General features: G+C 57.6%; 8 protein-coding genes across 8 annotated transcripts; 5 read left to right on the top strand and 3 right to left on the bottom strand.

Annotated features, from left to right (window-relative positions):
• Positions 1-1,112: 1,112 nt before the first annotated feature.
• On the top strand, positions 1,113-1,559 carry VTJ04DRAFT_4446 (uncharacterized protein; the record flags this gene model as incomplete). The annotated part of the gene is made up of 2 exons (XM_069362455.1): positions 1,113-1,186; positions 1,340-1,559. 2 exons carry the CDS (start codon positions 1,113-1,115, stop codon positions 1,557-1,559), a joined length of 294 nt encoding a protein of 97 aa, XP_069219400.1.
• A 116-nt stretch (positions 1,560-1,675) lies between these two features.
• VTJ04DRAFT_4445 (uncharacterized protein) lies at positions 1,676-2,539 on the top strand (the record flags this gene model as incomplete). The annotated part of the gene is made up of 4 exons (XM_069362454.1): positions 1,676-1,686; positions 1,812-1,900; positions 2,006-2,301; positions 2,360-2,539. The coding sequence occupies 4 exons, from the start codon at positions 1,676-1,678 to the stop codon at positions 2,537-2,539; spliced, it is 576 nt and encodes a 191-aa protein (XP_069219399.1).
• A 176-nt stretch (positions 2,540-2,715) lies between these two features.
• VTJ04DRAFT_4444 (uncharacterized protein) lies at positions 2,716-3,003 on the bottom strand (the record flags this gene model as incomplete). The annotated part of the gene is made up of 1 exon (XM_069362453.1): positions 2,716-3,003. The coding sequence occupies one exon, from the start codon at positions 3,001-3,003 to the stop codon at positions 2,716-2,718; it is 288 nt and encodes a 95-aa protein (XP_069219398.1).
• Positions 3,004-4,833: 1,830 nt separating this feature from the next.
• On the bottom strand, positions 4,834-7,068 carry VTJ04DRAFT_4443 (uncharacterized protein; the record flags this gene model as incomplete). The annotated part of the gene is made up of 3 exons (XM_069362452.1): positions 4,834-4,926; positions 5,000-6,135; positions 6,210-7,068. 3 exons carry the CDS (start codon positions 7,066-7,068, stop codon positions 4,834-4,836), a joined length of 2,088 nt encoding a protein of 695 aa, XP_069219397.1.
• Positions 7,069-9,737: 2,669 nt separating this feature from the next.
• On the top strand, positions 9,738-11,381 carry VTJ04DRAFT_4442 (uncharacterized protein; the record flags this gene model as incomplete). Its single annotated transcript, XM_069362451.1, has 3 exons — positions 9,738-9,795; positions 9,930-10,091; positions 10,429-11,381. The coding sequence occupies 3 exons, from the start codon at positions 9,738-9,740 to the stop codon at positions 11,379-11,381; spliced, it is 1,173 nt and encodes a 390-aa protein (XP_069219396.1).
• A 409-nt stretch (positions 11,382-11,790) lies between these two features.
• Positions 11,791-13,929, bottom strand: VTJ04DRAFT_4441 (uncharacterized protein; the record flags this gene model as incomplete). The annotated part of the gene is made up of 1 exon (XM_069362450.1): positions 11,791-13,929. The coding sequence occupies one exon, from the start codon at positions 13,927-13,929 to the stop codon at positions 11,791-11,793; it is 2,139 nt and encodes a 712-aa protein (XP_069219395.1).
• A 1,919-nt stretch (positions 13,930-15,848) lies between these two features.
• Positions 15,849-19,168, top strand: VTJ04DRAFT_4440 (uncharacterized protein; the record flags this gene model as incomplete). Its single annotated transcript, XM_069362449.1, has 3 exons — positions 15,849-16,300; positions 16,410-18,453; positions 18,518-19,168. The coding sequence occupies 3 exons, from the start codon at positions 15,849-15,851 to the stop codon at positions 19,166-19,168; spliced, it is 3,147 nt and encodes a 1,048-aa protein (XP_069219394.1).
• A 47-nt stretch (positions 19,169-19,215) lies between these two features.
• On the top strand, positions 19,216-19,506 carry VTJ04DRAFT_4439 (uncharacterized protein; the record flags this gene model as incomplete). Its single annotated transcript, XM_069362447.1, has 1 exon — positions 19,216-19,506. The coding sequence occupies one exon, from the start codon at positions 19,216-19,218 to the stop codon at positions 19,504-19,506; it is 291 nt and encodes a 96-aa protein (XP_069219393.1).
• Positions 19,507-20,193: the final 687 nt, after the last annotated feature.

The following is a 20,193-nucleotide window of genomic DNA, read 5'->3' as shown; positions in this document are numbered from 1 at the left end:
TCTCTCTACCTCTCTCTCTCTCTACGCTCTTTGAATAGCCACCTCAGGTGCTGTCAAATGCTCTTCTCAACCGTGTTTGGTTGGTGATTGCCGTCTCGGAGTTAAGATCTCTACGGCGTAATGGTTGGCTCTCTGTTGTGTCGCGGCCAACCCCTCACTTCCCTGATATATCTTGGCATTTTTGCACAGCCACGATGGGGAAGCGGGGACAACGGCAGCTCGGCCTTCACTTGGAGCAGGCGACTGGCAGGCGACTCGAGTTGCCTTTCTTGGTTCGTGCTAATGATGGTGTCATGGAAGTGCTGGAGATGGGTGAGATGGGATGAACAAGAAGAGGGTCTTCTGAGATGGCAGTTGACAGAGGCGGATTAGTACCCGGCATCAAGAGGATGGAGGACATCAGCTGCACTTTCGAGGCCAACAGCCTGGTATGACAGTCCACGGACCCAACCTTTCTTCTGTCCGGGCATTCCGTTGGGTTGCTGTTGGGCAGTTCATCTATCATTAAGATTCTTCCTTCCAGGCCATGTGCTTCGTTTCGCATATCACCATTGTCTATCCAGGGAGTCCCAGTATGTTCCGTATGTTACTAGCAATCCCCGACGATGCCCTCGCACCGCCCCGTGGTCGAAACATGGCTGCTGTTGTTCCGGACGCGGGAGCATCCGCGCTGGGATCGGACCATGGAAATGTGGCTGGGGTGTTTGGGGTGCTGTAGCAGAATGTTCTGCACGGATTCCAGCGTGATGGACATCATCTTACTGCAACCCGACGACAACCCTTCGTACCGGATATATGACCTATGCTGTACTCCGTATGTCCAGCGCTTGTGTTAGCGCTGGGACCAAACAAGAACCAGCGGGCGGGCAGCAACGCAACACAGCAGCGCAGGACCCGGGGCCAGGATCAGACCCTCCACCTTCCATCAGAGACAGGAGCTGCCAGGGGCGTCGAGGGTCGCTGGTGGGCTGCCGTGCCCCGCTCCTGCCTCCTTCGAATGTGTCAAGAGCCGCCATCCCGCACTGTTTGAAACTCTGGAAATTCCAGCATAGCACACAGTGTTAGTATTCCGTCAGAACGGTGCTTCGGACGTCACTGACGCCCAAGGTTCCATGTTGGGGCCGCAGTCCCCGCCCCGCGCCTGCCCCGGATCAGAGTGGATCGGGACGGCGGAGAAGGACCAAAGGTCGCTTCCTGTCGCACTTTGCTGGGGCGCTTCATGATTCCATTGCCTTACCTTTGCCTCGACCTGGCCTAGTATATCTCTTCGGGAACCCCTCCTTGGACTCTCTCAAGCCACCGCAAAACACCCTTTTGGCTTTCAACCTCCGTTTCCAAGCCACCTCCATCCCCAACTTCCCCGGTTTCACGAATCTTCGCCTTTTTCAAACCCAGTACGCCCAACCCCTCGAGCTCAAGTCTGCCCAAGTGTGCCTTGCCTCGCCTCTCTCTCGCTCCCTCCCGCCTTTACCGCCTTCAGCTTCGAGAACCTACCGCCTTGCGACCTGATCGACTGCGGCGAACTCTCTGCGCGCTCGATCCGACCGGGGTGCATCTGACCACGAAACGCCGAGCACTCCCTCAGCAACCTCGAGATCGACTTCGAATCTCGTTGCGCTGCACGACCCAGCTCTACCCTAATCTTACTTACACCTAAAACCAACAACCTCTCAAAATGGGTATCCCGTACGTCGCCACAGACTCCCAACATGCGACGCTGCCTGGCTCAGAAGGGCCAGGACAACCGTCACCTCGTTGCTTCCTGCTGCGGATCCCGTAATCGCTGACCTCGCATGCGCGCACCCGAACAGACAATCCAAGAAGCTGGCCGACGACCAGCTCAAGGAGCTGCAGAAGATGACCAATTTTGACAAGAAGGAGCTGCAACAATGGTATAGGGGTATGTACTTTTCTTCGCGCTGTTCCATAACTCCGCAACTCCAGTCGCGCATGCTGGGAGAATGGCATCTAGGGAATCACCGCTAACCTCCCCCACCACCCGCAGGCTTCCTCAAGGACTGCCCCTCCGGCATGCTCACCAAGAGCGAGTTCCAAAAGATCTACGCCCAGTTCTTCCCCTTCGGCGATCCTTCGACCTTTGCCGACTATGTATTCAACGTGTTTGACACAGACAAGTCCGGCACCATCGACTTCAAGGAGTTCATCTGCGCCCTCAGCGTCACCAGCCGCGGCAAGATGGAGGACAAGCTCGACTGGGCCTTCCAGCTGTACGACATTGACGGCGATGGCCAGATCAGCTACGACGAAATGTTGAAGATTGTCGAGGCTATCTATAAGATGGTGAGTTTTGTTTGCTAATTCCTCCGAGTCAGTATGGTGGCTGACTTTGACTCCTCAGGTCGGCTCCATGGTCAAGCTCCCCGAGGACGAAGACACCCCCGAGAAGCGTGTCAAGAAGATCTTCCGCATGATGGACAAGGACGAGAACGGCAGCCTGTCAATACAGGAGTTCAAGGAGGGCAGCAAGCGCGACGCCACCATCGTCTCGGCCCTGTCGCTGTACGACGGTCTCGTGTGAGGGCGCCATGGTCGAACAAGTCCACGGAAGTTATTGTCGTCGTTGTCTCTGGCTCGCGATCGCAAGGGCAAAGTTCCTCGTTTCACCCGTTTCATCGTTTTATGATTCCACATGTCTGTCTTTTGTGTTTTTATTTCTGGACCTGGGCGCAATGATGATTTGGCTTTTCTTTGCGTTTATTCTGGCTCTCCTTGGTGGTGGTTCGCGTCCACGATGGCGTCAAGGAAGCACACTTGGCAGCTTTTGCGTCGGGGAGTTGGAGAGGAAGGGGGGGAGTAGAGGAAAGAAGTGAGATCGACTTTCGTCGTCAGTCCCTTCATAGGACTTGCCGCGAAGTTGGGGGATTTCTGATAATGGGAATCGGAGGGAGAGAGACGCCCGTCGAGTCTCTCTTGCCAGCATCTCCTTATTTCGGTCCCGTTCTGACGGTGATGATGTGCTGGGTTGTTTGTTAGGTGGCTCATATTGTTGGAGAATTGGCGTTTTTGGTAACCTATTATAGATTAGGTAGGGTGGAAATATTATAAGCGATGCTCAAGCTACCTACATATATTGCATGTTCCAGTGAAGTGAGGAAGGGGTTGAGTCCTCTGGTTCTTTGGAGGGTTGTGTGAGAAGTCCAGTCCGGCAGGAGTTAGAGGGATGATAATGTGTGGAGAGGATATGGTGGAATATTGTTGTTGTCTATCAACAGTGGACCATCTCCCCTGATATATAGGGAGTGGGTTCGATTATGCTGGTTGACCAGTGTACGTAGTCATCACTGACCGCGTATGTTGTATGGACCATGGCTGACTGACTGACTGACTGACTGACACCGAACTGATAGCAAAACTGACGGTCTTATATAGGTATTGACCAACTAACACACCGGAGAGAAGAACCGACCAATTCTCAGCCGTCTGTTTTAGGAACAGAAAGATAAACAGAAAGAGTATGTAATGCAGACTCACAGAGACAAATGGGTCTTTCAGAAGAGTTATCAGGGATTTGTTTTCAGGTATCTTGGTTAGGGTAGCCTTGAAGAAAAGAGTGCAGGAATCAGTCGGTATTGAGTAGATAGCTGGTTGATTCTTTCATGGAACTCAATATGGAGTTAAAAAATCCAATGAGGAGAACTTGATGTTGGAGACTCAAATGTGTGAGGAGACTTGATGATCGAGGAGGCACAACAACTCAACCCCTCACAGAGACTGAACAACTTGAACTTCAAACTCAGCAAAGCAAAAACCTGACCTAAATCCCTAAGGTAACAAATCGAAGTTTAAGGGGACTTTTTCAGGTATCGTGGACATACTCAATCGTTCAGCAGACTTGTCAGGATAGAGTATTCAAGCGTTCAGACAACTCAATCCGCGTAGGGAAGAGACTCGATGATGCAGGAGACTCGAACAACTCAACACAACCACAGACATTGGTTCTAGAGACTGAACGAACACCTTGGACTCAAACTACCCTAGGCTGTATCTACTCCGTACACCCGAGGCTAGTGAAGAACCCACGAGGAGGCTCGACATTATTAACAACAGCAATAACAACCTGAAGCAGCTCTCGGCCGAAGAAATACCTTACCGACAACACACAGCTCCTTTACCTTTCCTTCCCAAACGTTGGGTGCCTAGGTACCTACAAAGGTAAGCACGCAATAATGTCGGAGGGGGAGGACGAGGACGAGGACGAGGACGAAAACATCTCAACATGATCCATCCCCATCCAGCTCTGTGTCAACAACAACAAACGGGGAAATCAAAAAGGAAAACCAACGAACAACATCACGTCACGTCATCCTAGCGGCACAATAAACAAACCCAACACACCCACATACACACAGAGAGAAGACACACACATACACACACAAACACACACGAGAGAGGGAAAGAAAATTCCAACAAAACCCATCATCATCACTACCATCTCAACATTTCCCATTACTACTACCAATAAAAGTCAACCAATCCCCCATCCATCCATTCCCCATATCATCACCCATCCATCCCACCATCCAAACCCTCCGCTTTCAAAACGAGAAACAACCAAAGGAGACAAAAGCCGCGACAGGGGGGATATATCACAGTTTGCGTAATGACACAGAGACAAGAGACAGACGAGACAGAAACCAACCAACCGACCGACCGACCGACCGACCGACGTCCGGACCAGGAAAAACACACAGCCCCCGCCTACACCACCAACGTCGTCACCATCAACGAAGATGTTTGGGTGTTAACTCGGCTGGAGAGGCGGACCAGGAGGGGGGGTCAAACAAAAAGCACCCGACGGAAAGCCCAAGCCATCTAGCTCGACTTGCCGTAGGCCTCGTTGACCTCCTTGCGGTACTTCTCGAGGATGCCGCGGCGGTTGAGTTTCTGGGCGGCGGTGACGAGGCCCTGTTTTTGGTTTTGTTAGTCACACATTCCGTTTCAATCGGAGTTTTCGAGGCAAAGAAAGACAAAAACTTACGTTCTGAGGAGTCCACTCATCCTCCACCACCACCACACCCTCGATAATCTCAATGCCCGACAACCCACCAGCGCGGCCCGCGGCCTGCAGCTCCTTGAGCACCGCAGCCTGGAGCTTCTTATCGTGGACGAGCGTTTCGAGGCTGTCGCCGGACACGCCGATCGACGAGGCCAGCTTCTTGAGCGCTGGCTCGAGCGGCACAATGATGGCGATGGGCTTGGCCTGCGACACGTCGGCGTAGACGCAAATGTTGCCGACGAAGGGCGCCGACCGGTAGATGGACTCGAGCTTCTCGAGGGCAATGTACTCGCCATTGAGCGTCTTGACCAGGTTCTTCTTGCGGTCGATGAGCTTGAGGTGGCCGTTCTTGTCCCACTCGCCAATGTCGCCCGTCTTGAACCAGCCGTCGGCCGTGATGGCGGCGGCCGTCTCGGCCTCGTTGTCGTAGTAGCCCTTGAGCACCGTCGGGCCGCGCAGCCAGATCTCGCCCTGCGGGTTCGGCTTGTTGGTGGCGAAGTAGCCGGCGTCGGGGAAGTCGACGAGCTTGGCCTCGATGGCGGGCGTGAGCGCGCCGATCGACTCGGCGGTCCACTCGAGAGGGCTCTGCAGGGTGCCCATGGCGGTGGTCTCGGTCAAGCCGTAGCCGATAATCATGGGGCAGATGGCCATGCTGATGAAGGTCTGGGTCTCCTTGGACACGGGACCGCCGGCGCTGAGGCAGAGTCTCAGGTTGCCGCCCGTCGCCTCCTTGATCTTCTTAAAGACCACGGCGTCGAGGACGCCGCTGCCCGGCAGGCCCGAGGCCAGGAGCTTCTGCTTGAGGCCGAGAGCGGTCCAGAAGAGGGTGCGAGCCACGGGACTGGCCTGGCTCACCTTGCCAATAATGCCCTTCTTGACCGACTCCCAGACGGCGGGCACGCCAATGAGAATCGCCGGCTTGAACTCGCGAATGTCGCCATTGCAGTTGCGCACCGAGGCGTCCGACAGGGTCTTGGGGTTACCGTAGCCCAGGACGGCGCCCCAGTAGATGGCAGCGTGCTCGAAGACGAACTCGAGAATGTGGGCGAGAGGGAGGTAGGTGAGGAGACCGTCACCGGGGTTGATGTAAGCCTCGACGATGCGGCTGGCGCCAGCCACTAGAAAAGGGGGAGCAGGTCAGCGAAGACGGATTACAGAAAAAGAACAAATGGTTTTGTGGGACAAGACGTACCAGAGGCAACCACGGCGCCGTGTGTCACAGGCACACCCTTGGGAGTACCGGTGGAGCCCGACGTGTACATGATGCAGCACAAGTCATCGGGCGAAGGCGGGACGACGTCGACGGGGTTCTCCTCGCCGAGCTTGCGCAGGTCATCGAAGCTGAGGATGTTGATGTGGGGGTAGGCGGCCTTGAGCTTGTCAACGTGCTCCTGGACCACCTGGTGCTGGGGGTTCCAGATGACATGGCGGATCTCGGTGGCGGCGGCCAGGACGTTGGTGAGGGTGGGCAGGAGATGGGGGTCGAGGAAGATGGCCTTGGCCTTGGTGGCGACCATGGAATAGCGAAGACCCTCCTCGCCCAGAGTATCGTAGGCGGTGACAATGGGCATGCTCTGGGAAGCGGCGGCGTGGGCCATGGCGAGCCAGTTCTGGCTGGTGGCGGCGTAGATGTGCACGCGGTCGTCCTTTTCGAGGCCGAGCTTGCGCAGACCAGCGCCGAGCTGGTGGGTGAGGCGCTCGTAGTCGGTGTAGGAAATGTACTCGTAGGGGCTCATCTCGAAGAAGGTCCACGTCTTCTCGACCTCGCGCTCCTCGCCGTTGACCACCTTCTTGACCATCTTCTTGTCCTGGTGGGTGCGCACCAGCTTGCGCGAGCCCATGCACTTGGCGTTGCCATACTTGGCGACGCTGACCTTGACGAGCTCGAAGACGGTCGAGATCTCCTCGCTGGGCTTGGTGATGAGGCCGTTGACGGCGAGAGGGTGGCGGCGGACCGGAGTCTCGCCCTCGACGGGTTGCTGGCCGGGCACCTCGACCGTGAAGGGGCCCTTAGCCGTCATACGCGGCAGAAGATGCACTTGCTTCGCCATTGTGTCTGTTGAGTCTGGGTTGGAGAGGTTGGAAAGGAGATGAGGTTGGAGGAGGAGGAGGATGAGGAGGAGGAGGAGGAGGGATGATGTAGGAAGCGCGGCGGCGTCGGGCTAAACTATGTCTGTGCTACGACGGGCGCTGCGCGTGTAAAAGTGGAATCGGGGGCCTTGTTGGAGTCGTGGTAGCGTTCGTTCAGCCAGCTCCACTGTCAAACGAAGCCTCGGTCACTTCGGCAAAATGCGAGACGTTGTCGACAAAGCGCGTCTGACGGACAACGGGACAACGGTCGACCAACCCAAACGGGGGCGTAGTTTAAAAACACGAAAATAATAAGAAAAGAAGTAAATCCCTCGGCTTGCGACACAGCTCCGTGGGCCCAGTCGATAATCCAGCGAGGGTTCGCGGGAAGACAGGCAGATTGGGGAAGCTGGTTAGATATGGGAGTGGTATGAAGGAGTTATGCGGGACGGGGGGGAGCTGGACGGGGGGGATAGAGTAGAAGTAAAATGCAAAGAGTCGAAGCAATGCAGCAGTTCGGACGAGACGAGGACTTGGTTGCTTTAAAACCACACCTCATCAGAGTGCCGTCACTCCCCAACAAAGGGAAAAATCCAGGCCGGGATTGTGCTGGTTGCGCTGGCAGTGCTTCAGGGCCTGCGAGTTCCCTGCGACTTTGCGACTTGACTTCTCAAGAACGAGCTCTCTCACCTCCGCAGGCCAGGCAACCCCCTTGCTGCGTTTGGAGAAAGCTCGACGCCCCGCATCCCTGGCACGGGCAAGCATTGGCATGGGCACCGGCACGGCTGTAACCGGACTGTGCTGTCCGTCAGGGGTTGTGGACCCGGGAGTGACAGCCCGGCTGACGGCGGCGCCCACCAACGAAGGGATGGGCACAGGCAAACAAGACGGAATTGCTCCACAGAACAGGTAGGACAAAGGGAAAAACGAAGAAATGACGTCACTGTGCTGAGATATTCACCTATCTATCGCATTTTGCTTTTTATTCTCTTTTTTCCACGTCTTTTTTACATCTCTTCTGCCCTGGATGTGTTCCTCTTCCGGCCTCCAGATCCCCCTCCGTCGACCCTGGTCAACGTTGGAGAAGCTCCGAACGTGCCAAGCACAGTGTGTTTAATACCCAGTCTTGGCAAAGGGACCCTGTCTTTCTCCTCCATCTCGGCCTAGTCTCGAACCGGATTAGCGCGGGCCATGGGAGGCTTGGCGCTCCACAGCCCGACGGGTTCCAAGACGGCGACAAGAAAAGTGGCAGCGCTTCAACCTGGCTCAACCTCTCAACAACAACGACGAAGGGTTGCCTGGGCTAGCTGCACGCCACACCCATTTCGACCAGTGAACGACATCCTGTTGATATCCCGTGGCACAGAGCCTGGCGTGGCGGTGGACGGTGAAGGTGAACGGTCGCCGTTGGCCAGGCGATGGAGATTTCTGGGTTCATATTCGTGTTGTCTTGACGAAAGAAACGCAAGACGGGAGGTTGGTTCCAGGTTGATATCCGTTTGGGTCGTCTCGGGAGCTTGGACTCTTGGGTCGAGCCTGGAAACTTGGAACCGACCTGAGCGACGACGCCAATGTCCCCAGAGCCCGTGCTAACCCGCGAACCATCTGCAACAGTCTGCAGAGAAAGACGGGCGTCGGATCATGAGCCGTGAGACGGTTGCGGTTGGCGTGTCCATGTGTCCGGGACATGGGAATGTTCACTTGACGACCTGCGCCAGGGCAAGGCAGACATGAAGAGACCAACCAGTCCAGCACTTTGGGGATCAATCAGCCATTGCCAATGCCAACAAATGCAACAAACACACCGCAATACAACGGCCATCTGCAGTCGCTGCCGCCTTCCAGTGTCAGCCCCGACGGCTGGATTCTTGTGTCTGGTGTCTGTGATGGTCCCGTGTCCCGTCCCGACCGAACCCCCAATGGCTGACAGCGCCGCTTGACACGGCGCATGCTGCAGGTCCCACGGGCAAGACTTGGCACAAGCGGCGCCGTCGTCGGGGATGTGGAAATGGAGACTTCCAGCGTTGCAGGCCAGGTTCCCCGCATGACCCTGCTCTTGGCTTTTCGGGCTTATACTGTATTTACGTATTTTACGGTATTAGCAGAACCCTCGTCGTTCATCTCGATCCTCCTTCTCTTTGGGGATTCCGACGGGAAAATCTCCATCTACTTTTTTTCAACTTGAATCCCGAATTCCATTTCTCCTTTTCCAAAACACCTCGGATCTTCGGCATCGCCCGACATGAAACCAGAAACAAATGCAACAGAAACCGCAAATGGCCCGTCTCGGCCGCATCCCAGCAATTTCGCGTCACGGCCGTTTATCTGCGCGCATTGCTTCGGTAACGTGCGGCTGCCACCCTGTTGACCCTTGTTCGTCTCTCTGAAAGGCCTGGCCGGTCTCCGTTGGTCTCCCGTTGGTCGACGCCGCGCCGCCAAAAATTGCTACGTCTCCACGGATGCTGCCGAGAAGTTCCAGCCTCTGTGCCCCTCTGGCTTGGGTTTCGATCTGAACACCACCAACTCCCCCTCCGTTGGCTGTGCTGGGATACACACACCGTGACAGAGTACGAGGTCAACCGCCACACTGGGCTATCAGGTCGGCCATGGCCATGCTCAGCTCGCTGCCAAACCACCCAAAGCCCAAAGCATGACGCTGCGCTGCTTTCTCCAGACACTCGGCGTCCCCGTGCAGGACGTTGAGGAAGGTGGGCAAGCCTGCATCTCATCCGGACAATTCCCCGCAGATCCAGCTCGGCGTCAGATGCACGCATCTTGCATGTCAAGCCATCACTTTCACTAACACGCGCGCCTCTCCTCCCGCAACGCCTCGGCTTGGCAGAGACCTTCGATCTCTTTGCACAAGACCTCCCTTCGCAGAACCTCGGCTTCGTCGACTCACGAGCTTCAACCGTCGACATCACCGTCGCCGGCCGCGACTTCACCATCCACCAGTCGCCCGCTGTCCTCTCCTCGAACCGTGCTGGTGGCACCACGGGAGCTGGTGCGTCTTGTCTTCTTGGTTTTCCCTTTTCTCCGCATCTATGCCCACTTTGACAGGGCCACCACGCCGCCAGGTTGCTCACGTGTGCTCCCCGGACGACTCCACCCTCAACAACATCACTGACACCGAACATCCCTCCTCGCCCCTCTCACCGTGACTGACGGTGGCGGCACTGCGCTACGTGCCACACCCACCTTACCTCAACCTCTCTCCTCCTCCCCCCCAACCCAGCCTCCAAGTTTTAAACTCAAGGTAGATAAAAAAAAGGGCAAACCCACCAGCTAACCAATTCGGGGGCGGGCGGAACCCCACCTTGCCTCTCCCTCCCCAACTCCAGTCCTCTGGAAAATCACCCCCCTCTTCGCCGAGTGGCTCGCCAGCCCAACCAACCCGCTGTTTGCCAACGGCATCCTCTCCTCCACCTCTCTCGTCCTTGAACTCGGCTGCGGCGTCTCCGCCCTCGTCGGCCTGCTCCTCGCCCCGCGTGTCGCGCGCTGCGTGCTGACCGACCAGCCTTACGTCGCGAGGCTGGTCGAGCAAAACATCACCGAGAATGCACAAGCCGCTGCTGCTGCTGTCCTGTCCTCACCCAGGGCCGGGACGCCGGCCAGTGGTGGGGAACGGAAGGTGAGGCGTGAGAAGGGACGCGGAGGTAGTGGTGGGAACCGTACCCGATCTACCCACTCTCCTGGTCACCACTTTCCTGACCTGCGGACCAAGGTATGTTTTGCCCCGCTGGACTGGGAGAAGGATGCCGTGACGCCTGCCTTCGTGGCAGCGGCTTGTGCGGACGACGGCAAGGGTAGGACCAGAACCGCCGCGGCAGCGATGAGGCGACTGGAAACTAGGTCTTTCGATCTCGTCTTTGCATGCGACTGCGTGTACAACGAGGCGCTCATCGAGCCGCTGGTCTCGACGTGCGCCGAGGCGTGTCGGCTCCGGTCCGTGGCCGCTGGCCCAGAACCCGGATATGATTCTTCCTCTTCCGCTGATGACTCGGACGATCCCGATCGCCGTGGTCGCGGAGAAGGCGAGCACGCAGAGGTTTTGGCCCCGACGGTCTGCCTCGTCGCGCAGCAGCTGCGCGAGCCGTCCGTGTTCGAAGCGTGGCTTGAGTGCTTCTCCAAGCAGTTCCACGTCTGGCGCGTGCCGGAGGAGATGCTCAAGCTGCCCGGGCAAGTTGGGCCCGGGTTGGGCCTGAGGTCGGGGTTTGCGGTGCACGTCGGCGTGTTGAAGGGGAGTGGGATTGAGGAGTGGGGGTTGGAAGGGGTGGTGAATGGAGGGTTGTGATGATGGTGGTTGATACTGCTATGATCATTTGGGTTGCTTTGAAGTGAGGATGATACCCAGATGTGATTAGGTGTAGGTTGGTGTTGGGAGGTTAGGTGAATGAATATACCCAACTCTTTTCATGAATATACTCTCTTCTAGAGGATATGGTGTTGGAGCCCAGAAATAACTACCTTGTGTATACTAGGTAGGAACACCTGATCGACCTACCTACTACCTGTAGACACTTCCATTACGGCATCTATATAGTGTATGAAACAGTCCCTTGCAACAGTGAAAACCTGGTAATTATCAACAACCTCCCCCTTCCCTCCCCTCTGGCAACCCCAATACATCTAACTAAGCACCTACCTACCTACCCGACCAATGTAGGTATCCATAAACATTCCAACCTCCTTCTCATCTCACTTTACACCATCTCCCACCTAACCAAATACTCCAAATGAAACCCGCACCGTCCCCACTTCTCCATCCACTGCTGCGGCGTCATCCCCCTCGCGCTGAGCCCGTCCACCTTGTCGATGGCCACCAACACCACTTCTCTCTGTCCGGGCGCTGCGTCCATGAGGTCGGCGGCGGGCACGTCGATGCCGAAACACCCGCCTCCGAGGTCTTGGAGCAGCAGCATGTCCTTTTTCGTCTTTTTCGTTTGTCCGTTGAGGAATGGGAAACTCCCGTGCTGTTGAGGAGAAGAAGGAGGGGGCAGGCGCAACGCCATCAACAACGCCGGCCCGGGCCCGTTGCGCTCGGGCGTCCAGTGCGGGCAGACACGTCGGACGCGGAACTGCACCACGCCGTTTGCGCTGTAATGGCTGAGATGGATGTGTTTGCCCGCGGGCTCGACGGCGGTGGGGTCCAGCCCCTCCCGCGACGCGGTGCTCATCCACTGCGCCGGCTCCCCTTTGAGTCCGGCCGGGCCGAGGACGTATTCCTCCCAGGTCAACCTGTCTGGTCCTTGGCCGTCGCCATCTTCGTTGAGGAACCAATGCTGCGGATTTTCCGGATGGTGGCGCCACGCAAACTTGCGGTTCGGCATGGTGAAGAACTCGGGCGCAAACCGGCGGGTGTATTTCGGCCCGACGCCTGCGTCGTTGGACACAGCGCCCGCGCCCCAGCACGGGTCGATGAGCTTCCACCTCCCGCCGTCGATGCGGACGGCGTTCCACGCGTGGCCGGAAATGTCGGGCGGGGGGATGGGGTCGGATTCTTTGAGGTCTTTGAAACCGAACCCTTTGCCGTGGCCGCTGACGACGAGGCACTCGAGCCCCGCGCGCTGCGCGATGGATTGGTAGACCCTGGCGTACCCCTCGCAAACGGCCGAGCCGGAGAAGATGGTGTCGGCGGGGGAGCGTTGGCAGCTGATGGCCCGCCGCCCAAAGAAGCCGTCGACGTCGTAGTCGATGTTGTGGTGGCACCAGGTGAAGATGGCGCGGGCTTTGTCGGTGGCGGAGGGGAAGGGGGAGCAGAGGACGTGGGCGAGGTAGGCGACGGGGTCGGAGCGCGCGTGGGGAGGGATGGCGGAGGTGGGGTGCTGGGCGGCGATGGCGTCGGGCGCGGAGAAGTCGCGGCAGAGGAGGCAGGAGGATTGGGGTTGAGAGGTAGAGGGCCGAGGAGGGATGCGGGGAGCGGCGATGGCGGCTTCGATTTGGTCTGCTGTTGGACGGGTGCTCAGGGGAAGCGGAGGAGGGGAGGGGCTGCGGCGGTTGGGCCGGAAGCCCCATTCCAGAGCTGACTTGGGCTTGGGCTTCGGGTTGGTATTATCCACGGCTGGTGGCGGAGGAGGCAGCTTCCGGACCGGGAGAGCTGGGGCGGGCTCTGCTGCATCTGCATCGGGCTTGAGCGAGGAGCGGCTTGGTCGAGTAGGAAGGCGAGGAGGTAGCGATGGCGGTTTGGAGCCATTGGCTACGCCATTGGACTGTGAAGGCTGCGTGGTGTTTGCTGCAGATTTCGCCTTTTCTGCGGCCTCACGCCGGCTCGGAGGGAGAGGCGGCAGTTTGGCTTGGTCCAAGGTCGGCGGCAGGCGGCGCCGCTGCGTGTTGTCAGACGGCGTGGTTGAGGCCACAGTCTTGCTGCGGGAAAGCGACGGCTTGGAGAGGGAAGACGGGCCAGACGCATCAGAATCCCCCGAGGTTCTCCTGTTGGAGGGGACCTGGGCGGAGACGGCGCGGACCGGACGCGGAGGAAGCTGAGGTGGGGCAGCCGGCGCCGTTTGCCGGGTTGGCAGCGGAGGTGGATTGATTTGCTCGTCGGTGGTGGTCCGGCGAGGCAGCGGAGGAGGTTTGGACTCGGCAGCTGGGCGGACCGGCCGCGGCGGCAGGACAGGAGACGGGGCTGAGCCGGCATCATGAGCCCGGGCGTCGGCCGCGACGTTCTCCACATGCTCCGGCTGGGTCTCGGACTGGGTCCGGGCCGGGCGCGGCGGCGGGGGCGGGGGAGGCTTCCGAATGGCCGGGCCAGGTGGGCCCGCGGCCTGGAAGTTCTTTTGCTGGTTGAGAGCAGCGATGCGCTCCTTGAGAGTGGTAAACCGTGGCTCTTCCTGGTCGGACATTTTTTCCACGAAGCTGCGGTGGTCGCAGAGAAGAGAGGAGAGGGTGACGGTGTAACCCTTTCACAGAGCAAAGAGAGGTTGAAAGATGAACTTTCTTTTACAGTGGCGTGTGGTACCTAGGGAGGTAAGGCTGTGCCGCAGATGGTCCGGTCGCGAGGGGGGGGGGGGGGGGTTGGGACAGTTGGATGGTCGGATTGGACACTGAACCTTGGAACGGGGCTGGCCGAGCCTGGTCCTGGAGAGGAAGTTGGGGGCCTCTTGGGGTTCCACGGGGAATACAATTAGGTTGAATGCAACTTTGATGTCGAATGGCATGTGCCTGCTGCCTGTTGTTGGTTTGTTTCTCTGTGTCCCTGTGGCAAGGCAAAGTCATGTTTGAGGTTGACAGGAGGCCGTAGTCCAGGCAGATCCGAAAGAGGGGACCTAGGTTGGTATCTCCATCAACCTGGAAGACCAACAACATCCACATTTCCAACTTTGGTTGTGGATTTTTTGATGGATGTTGAGCCGATCACTGGGTCTTGTGTCTCGAGGTTGAGCATCCATGATCATCAAGCTGGGACATCCTTGCTCGCAACAAGTCACCACTTTCTTTTTTCCAGGTCAAGGAAATCGAAAGACCCAGCAGTTGAAATGGAAACTACATAGCCTGGAAGGTACCTATGTACATACAATCAACATCTTGACAAAAACCAGGTATCATCAGTAACTCTCTTAGAAAAGAAGTGAGGCTAAGTACTTTGCTAGTTTTCAGGTTTCTCGTCCCTTTGATCTGCAGCTCCCAGGTTGGCCCCGCCTCCAAAACCGGGCGCTAAGCCAACCCCGGCATCCGCCCAGACTTTGACCGGCCGGCCAGGCAACCCCTGCTTTCCTTCCGTGGGGTCGTTCAGGGCCATCCGACCTCCGCGGCCTCCACACCTCCACCTCCACTGAGCCTTCCCCGGGCCCGGCCTGTTCCAGATTGCTGCTGCTGCTGCATTGGGGCATAGGGACATAGGTTGGGACACAACCAAGGAGAAACCTGGGAAAGAACTATGGTAAAAAGGAAGCATTGCATATCTGCAGAAGCAGGGACGGAAGCAACAAAGCAGCAATGACTTGCTTCTAATTTCCATCCACTTTTGATTTCTTTTTCTGCAACAGGTGTGGGGAATCTAAACCTCATCTTCAATTCTCTTGTCCATCTCCCCGTTTGGGACTTGAACAGGCTCTCCACCAGCTGAAACCATCCCCAACCTGCCCAACCCGGAACTGGGACTTCTCTTTCGTCCCATCTTCTGGACACGATCCGACAAGACAATCTTCATCCCATCTTCAACTGCCGGCCCCTGGATGTTACATTATTTGGGGTCATCCAGCCTCACTCAACCCATCGAAACATCTCTGACTTTGACGCCGTCAGCCTGCCTAAGTCAAGGCAGTCTCGCCGGCCACCGGCCTCCGTACCGGACCCTCGCCTATCAGCTCTTCGGGCCCCTTGCGCCACTCCTGGCCCGCGACCTGACAATCGTCCTCCGCAGGCCCCGCCACACAGAAGCTTCCGTCTAGCATGTCGCTCGAGAGATAGCCCCATCCAAACCACCACGTCGCATGCTTTATTTATGTTTCTTGTGATCCCAACTGGCCCCAGCTGTGCCAGCCCACGTTGCCTCAGGTAGTTGCCTCAGGTCCTTCAGTCGAGCCCAAGCGCCGCCCTCGCCCTCCTGAACTCTTAGGTCCCTCGTTCCCCCGTCTCTCGACCCCTCCGCCACCATCATCTGGTCAGCCTCCTTCAGCCTGATATTCCAGGAGCAGTCTCCCTAGGCGCAACACCGGATTCCGGACTCTTCGGCCCCGGTTACTAGCTACACTACAAGGTAGCTCCGCGTATCAGCTTTACGGCTCCCCACCTCCGTTTCCCCCTCCTCTCCCCCGCCGCCATGGAAGCCGGGGCTTCCTCGCCGGCTTATGAGAGCCCACCGGCCCCGGCCGGCCGGCCTCTGCGCATTACAGACCTTCCCCGCGAGGTCCAGGTCGAGATCATGAAACATTGCTCCAACCGCGATCTCGTCTGCGTCGCCCTCGTCTCGCGCCACTTCCGGGCCCTCGCCGCCGAGCAGCTCTACCGAGTCTTCCGCATCGTGTTCCCGGACGAGGATAATCTCCAGTTCGACACCCCTTCGGACTCGCTCGCCAGCCGCTTCGACACCTTCGTCACCAGCGACTTCGACTATGCCCAGTACCTACGCATCCTCCATTTTGACACCCTTCACATGGGCGACAAGGCCGCCATGGCCTACCGTCCGTATCTCGCCAACCTGAGCTGCGGCAAGTTCATGAACACCCTGCTCCTCCTGACCTTGCGCCGGGCAAGAGCCCTGGAGACCTTCAGGTAAAGTCTCGGCCCCGCACCTCCGCCGTAGCACATCATGCCTTCGTGTGTCATGTCGTGCGCCCATTCGCATTCTCAAACATCAGCGCTGACTGTCGCTTTCCAAAAGATGGAACATCCGGGTCGAGCTCAGCCGTGCCGTCTACCGGGAGCTCCACAGCATCCGATCCTTGACCCACCTCCACCTCCGGCTCCACGCCGGCCCGTCCCAGTATGAGACGCCGCCGCCCTTGCTTTACACGCCTACGACCTCCACCCCATCGCCTGCCCCCGCCCATGCTGCTCCCATCGCCTCGCTTCCTCCTCCTCCGCCGCCCCAGCCCATGTTTGGGCTCATGCCACCGCCGCCACCACCGCCGGGCGGTTTCTATGTTCCTGCCTCGGCAGTCGCACCGCCGCCACCGCCTCCTCCCTCTAAGCTTCCCCGGCCCCGGTCCCCCAAGAAGTCGCCGCCCGAGAACGAGCCGCCTACGCTGTCTGGCTTCACCAAGTTGAAGACCCTGGCCGTTCTCGACATCGACACCTTGGATCTCGTCGACGAAATCGCGGGCTGCGTGCGCAACTCGGCCTCTACCCTTTCCAAGCTGAAGCTCTCCTTCTCAGGGAAGCTGGCTTCCTCGGCCCGGAGACCCCAGATGGAGCCGGAGCCCGAAGACTCGGACCAGGACGAGGACATGATGACAATGCCGCAATCGACCCACGTCCAGAACGACGAGATGAGCGGCCCGGCCCGGGCGTTCCGGGCCCAAGAGGAGAGAAAGACCCAAGAATCGGTCCTAGCCCGCATTCTCGGCGTCGAATCGGCACCGCCCGAAAAGGTCCAACCTGCTACCGTCCCTGACAAGAAAAAGTCCAAGGTCAAGTCGGAGCAGGAACTCATCGACTTTATGAAGACCATCGCTCCAAAGTTCATGGCCGAGTTGAACGGCACCACCGACTTCGCTCCATCTCAGGACGTCCTGGATATGATTGGTGTGGCTGCCAAAAAATACCTGGAGGAGGCCAAGGCCCAGAAGGATGCTTCACAAAATGGCAGTAGCTCAGGCTCAAACGGTTCCAACACCCCGACACCCCAAGTTGCCCCGTCGTTGTCAGACGCATCTGCGAGCTTGTTTAACAACAACAACAACAACAACAACAACAACAGCAGCAGCAGCACTGGCGCGTCTACAGGCAAGAAGAAGGCCACCTATGGGACCGGGAACCCCGATGACTTTGACATCGAGGAACCGGAAGAGCAACTCTCGATCGAACCTGGAGATCCGGTCCTGAGCGAGTCCGAGGCACAGGCAGAAGAAGCCCCCGTATCGACAGAGCCCGACAGCTCTCGGGCTTCTTGCGGAAGTGCAGCTTTGACGGGCTCCCAGAAGGTGTCTTACTACAACTCGTTGATAGCCGAGTTGAAAGCACTCAAAGACAACAATCTCCAAGAGTTGGAGCAACTCGAGAGCCAGCTCAAGACCCTCGCCAAAGAAGTGGAACAGGCGCGCAACAGCAAGGACTTTGAGAAGCTTTCGGACACGAGCGTTCAGCTGATGAAGGTGACACGGCGCATCCAGGAGATGAACAGGGAGCAGAAAGCTCGGCAGGCAAAGCTGGAGCAGGTCAAGACGCCGTCGGAAGAAGCGGTCCATGTCGACCACATGCGCGACTACGTGCGGGAGACACGCGGCATCCCGCTCCGGTCGTTGGCCATCTACCTCATCCCAGCTAAGGCCTCGGTCCTGTCGCGGGCTATCGACCTCCGCATGCTCCGCCGTCTGACCCTGCTCAACGTGGGCATCCAGGCGCCCATCTGGGCCCTGCTGCACAAGGAGAATAGCGAGGCGCCGCTGCCGCTGCGCAAGATCTCCACCGACAACGTGTCCCTGGTATTCCTCAAGTTTGTTGCGGCCCTGCGCGAGGTGGAAGAGCTGTTTTTGCTGGAGCGCGAGAACAAATCCAAGCCCGAGAGCTTCGCCCCGCGCACTCGCACCACCATCGACCAGATCCGCAGGCTTGCGCTTAAGAAGCACATGCCGTCGCTGCGGAGGCTGATCGTCAAGAACCTTGCCGACACGACGTGGGATATGAACGAGAAGGCGGTTCTATTGTTGTCTCGGCAGGGAAGGAGACTTGAGGAACTGGCTTGCAACATGAGCATTCGCGCCATGGTTGGTTTTTCCCCCATTCTTTTTGTTCGCATTACCGCGGTTTTCTAACCCGAGGAAACAACAGCACTGCCTGATGCAGCACATTGCCGGCCTCTCGCAGCTCCGCGCCCTGCACGTGGTGCACCTGCGCAGCGACGACACGTGCGTCTGGGTCATGCGCGAGACGAAGCAGTTCCTCATCGACAACGTGTCGCATTACCCGCACCTTAAGCTCGAGTGGATCGCCATTAACGAAGACGACCGCGCCGATCGGCTGATCCGCACGTCGAGCTGGAGGGATGGCAACGGCAGCAACAGCGGGAAGGGGAAGGAGAAGGATGCCGGGTCGACGAGCGCCGGCAGTGGTACTTCTGCTGCCAGTGGGGATCAAAAAGGCAAGGGCAAGTCTTTGCTCCCCGACCCGGGCGTGTCGGCTGAGGAGGTGGACGTGTCGGTTATGATTGCCACGGAGCTGGGGAGCAGCGGCAGCGGTGGTTCGTGGACCGGTGGTGGCGGTGGAGGAAGCGGTAGTAGTGGTAGCAGCGCTGGGCTTGGGCTTGGCATTGGTGGGAGTAATAGCGCTGCCGCCGCGCTGGACGAGTCGGACTCGGAGGACGAGACGGGCGAGGATGGAGGGTTTTTGGGACAAAAGATCGAGACGGTCGAGGGGATTTCGTTTTGCGACATTGAAGGGGTGAGGATTTTTAAGAAGGAGGTTGTTGCTGGACGGTTGTGAATGGAGGCGGCCCTGGGGCCAAGTTAATAATTTGGGCGCTGGATACTATGGGATGGATAGGAGGTTTATTATTACCGGGTTTGGTTGGGCTTGGTTGGGCTGGATGGACTGGACTGGATGGACGGACGGACAGGACGGACAGGATTATGGCTCATCATGGATGGATTGAGGAAAGAGGGGAAAGGGGGAAAAGGAGGATCCTGGACGGAGGGACTGGACATACACTTGTGCTACCTGCTTGCTTGTCCTTGTTTATTGTTTCGATGAGCGTGATGACCCGGGAATACCGCCTTGATGGGACGGATGTTCTTGTTCTTTCTTTCGAAGTACTCACCTAATTACTTGAGCGCGAGATGTTGCGAATTCTTACCTGGAGTTGTGTACGATGAATGAGATTGAGATGTCCGAGTCATCGCCGTTGAGACATGTACGCAAACGAGGTGACGTTGGTGATGTATGCCCCCTGGGTCAACGTACTTACTCTCCAAAACGGTATATATCATGCATTCATGGTCTTGTCGTCAGCGATAGTTTCATCACAGGTCTGGCACGGGTCATGGCTCAGTATGTACCTATATATGTACCTGGATGGTGCTGAATTTACAACTCCAGCGGTTATCCTCTATTTTGACCCATGTGTACACACACCTACACACACCGCTACCTCTCTCTCCCCTTCTTCCGGTCTCTCCCAGTTCCCTCGTCCCTCGTACAGCATGCATGGGTATCTCCTCCTCGTCCTCACCACCACACCACCAACGGTCCCTTCCCTCCATATCGATGACCTTCGATGTTTCTTCCCATGGCTCATGAAAATGCATATCCCATCTTTCCCTCGTAATCATCGTTATTCATCAAGAAAGAAAAAAAAAATGCAACGGGCCTTCAAAATCACCACTGCCGGTCCATCTTTCTCCCGTGCATCCTTCCCCCTTGGATGCACCCCTAACTCCAAACCTCCTGACTCCGTATAACCACCACGCCTCCCCCTCAAAAAGTAAAACAAAATAAAAAAATAAAAATAC

Source organism: Mycothermus thermophilus (genome assembly GCF_041956435.1).
Source record: "Mycothermus thermophilus strain CBS 625.91 unplaced genomic scaffold VTJ04scaffold_3, whole genome shotgun sequence".
Taxonomy (NCBI): domain Eukaryota; kingdom Fungi; phylum Ascomycota; class Sordariomycetes; order Sordariales; family Chaetomiaceae; genus Mycothermus; species Mycothermus thermophilus.
This window is presented reverse-complemented; position numbering and strand designations above follow the sequence as displayed.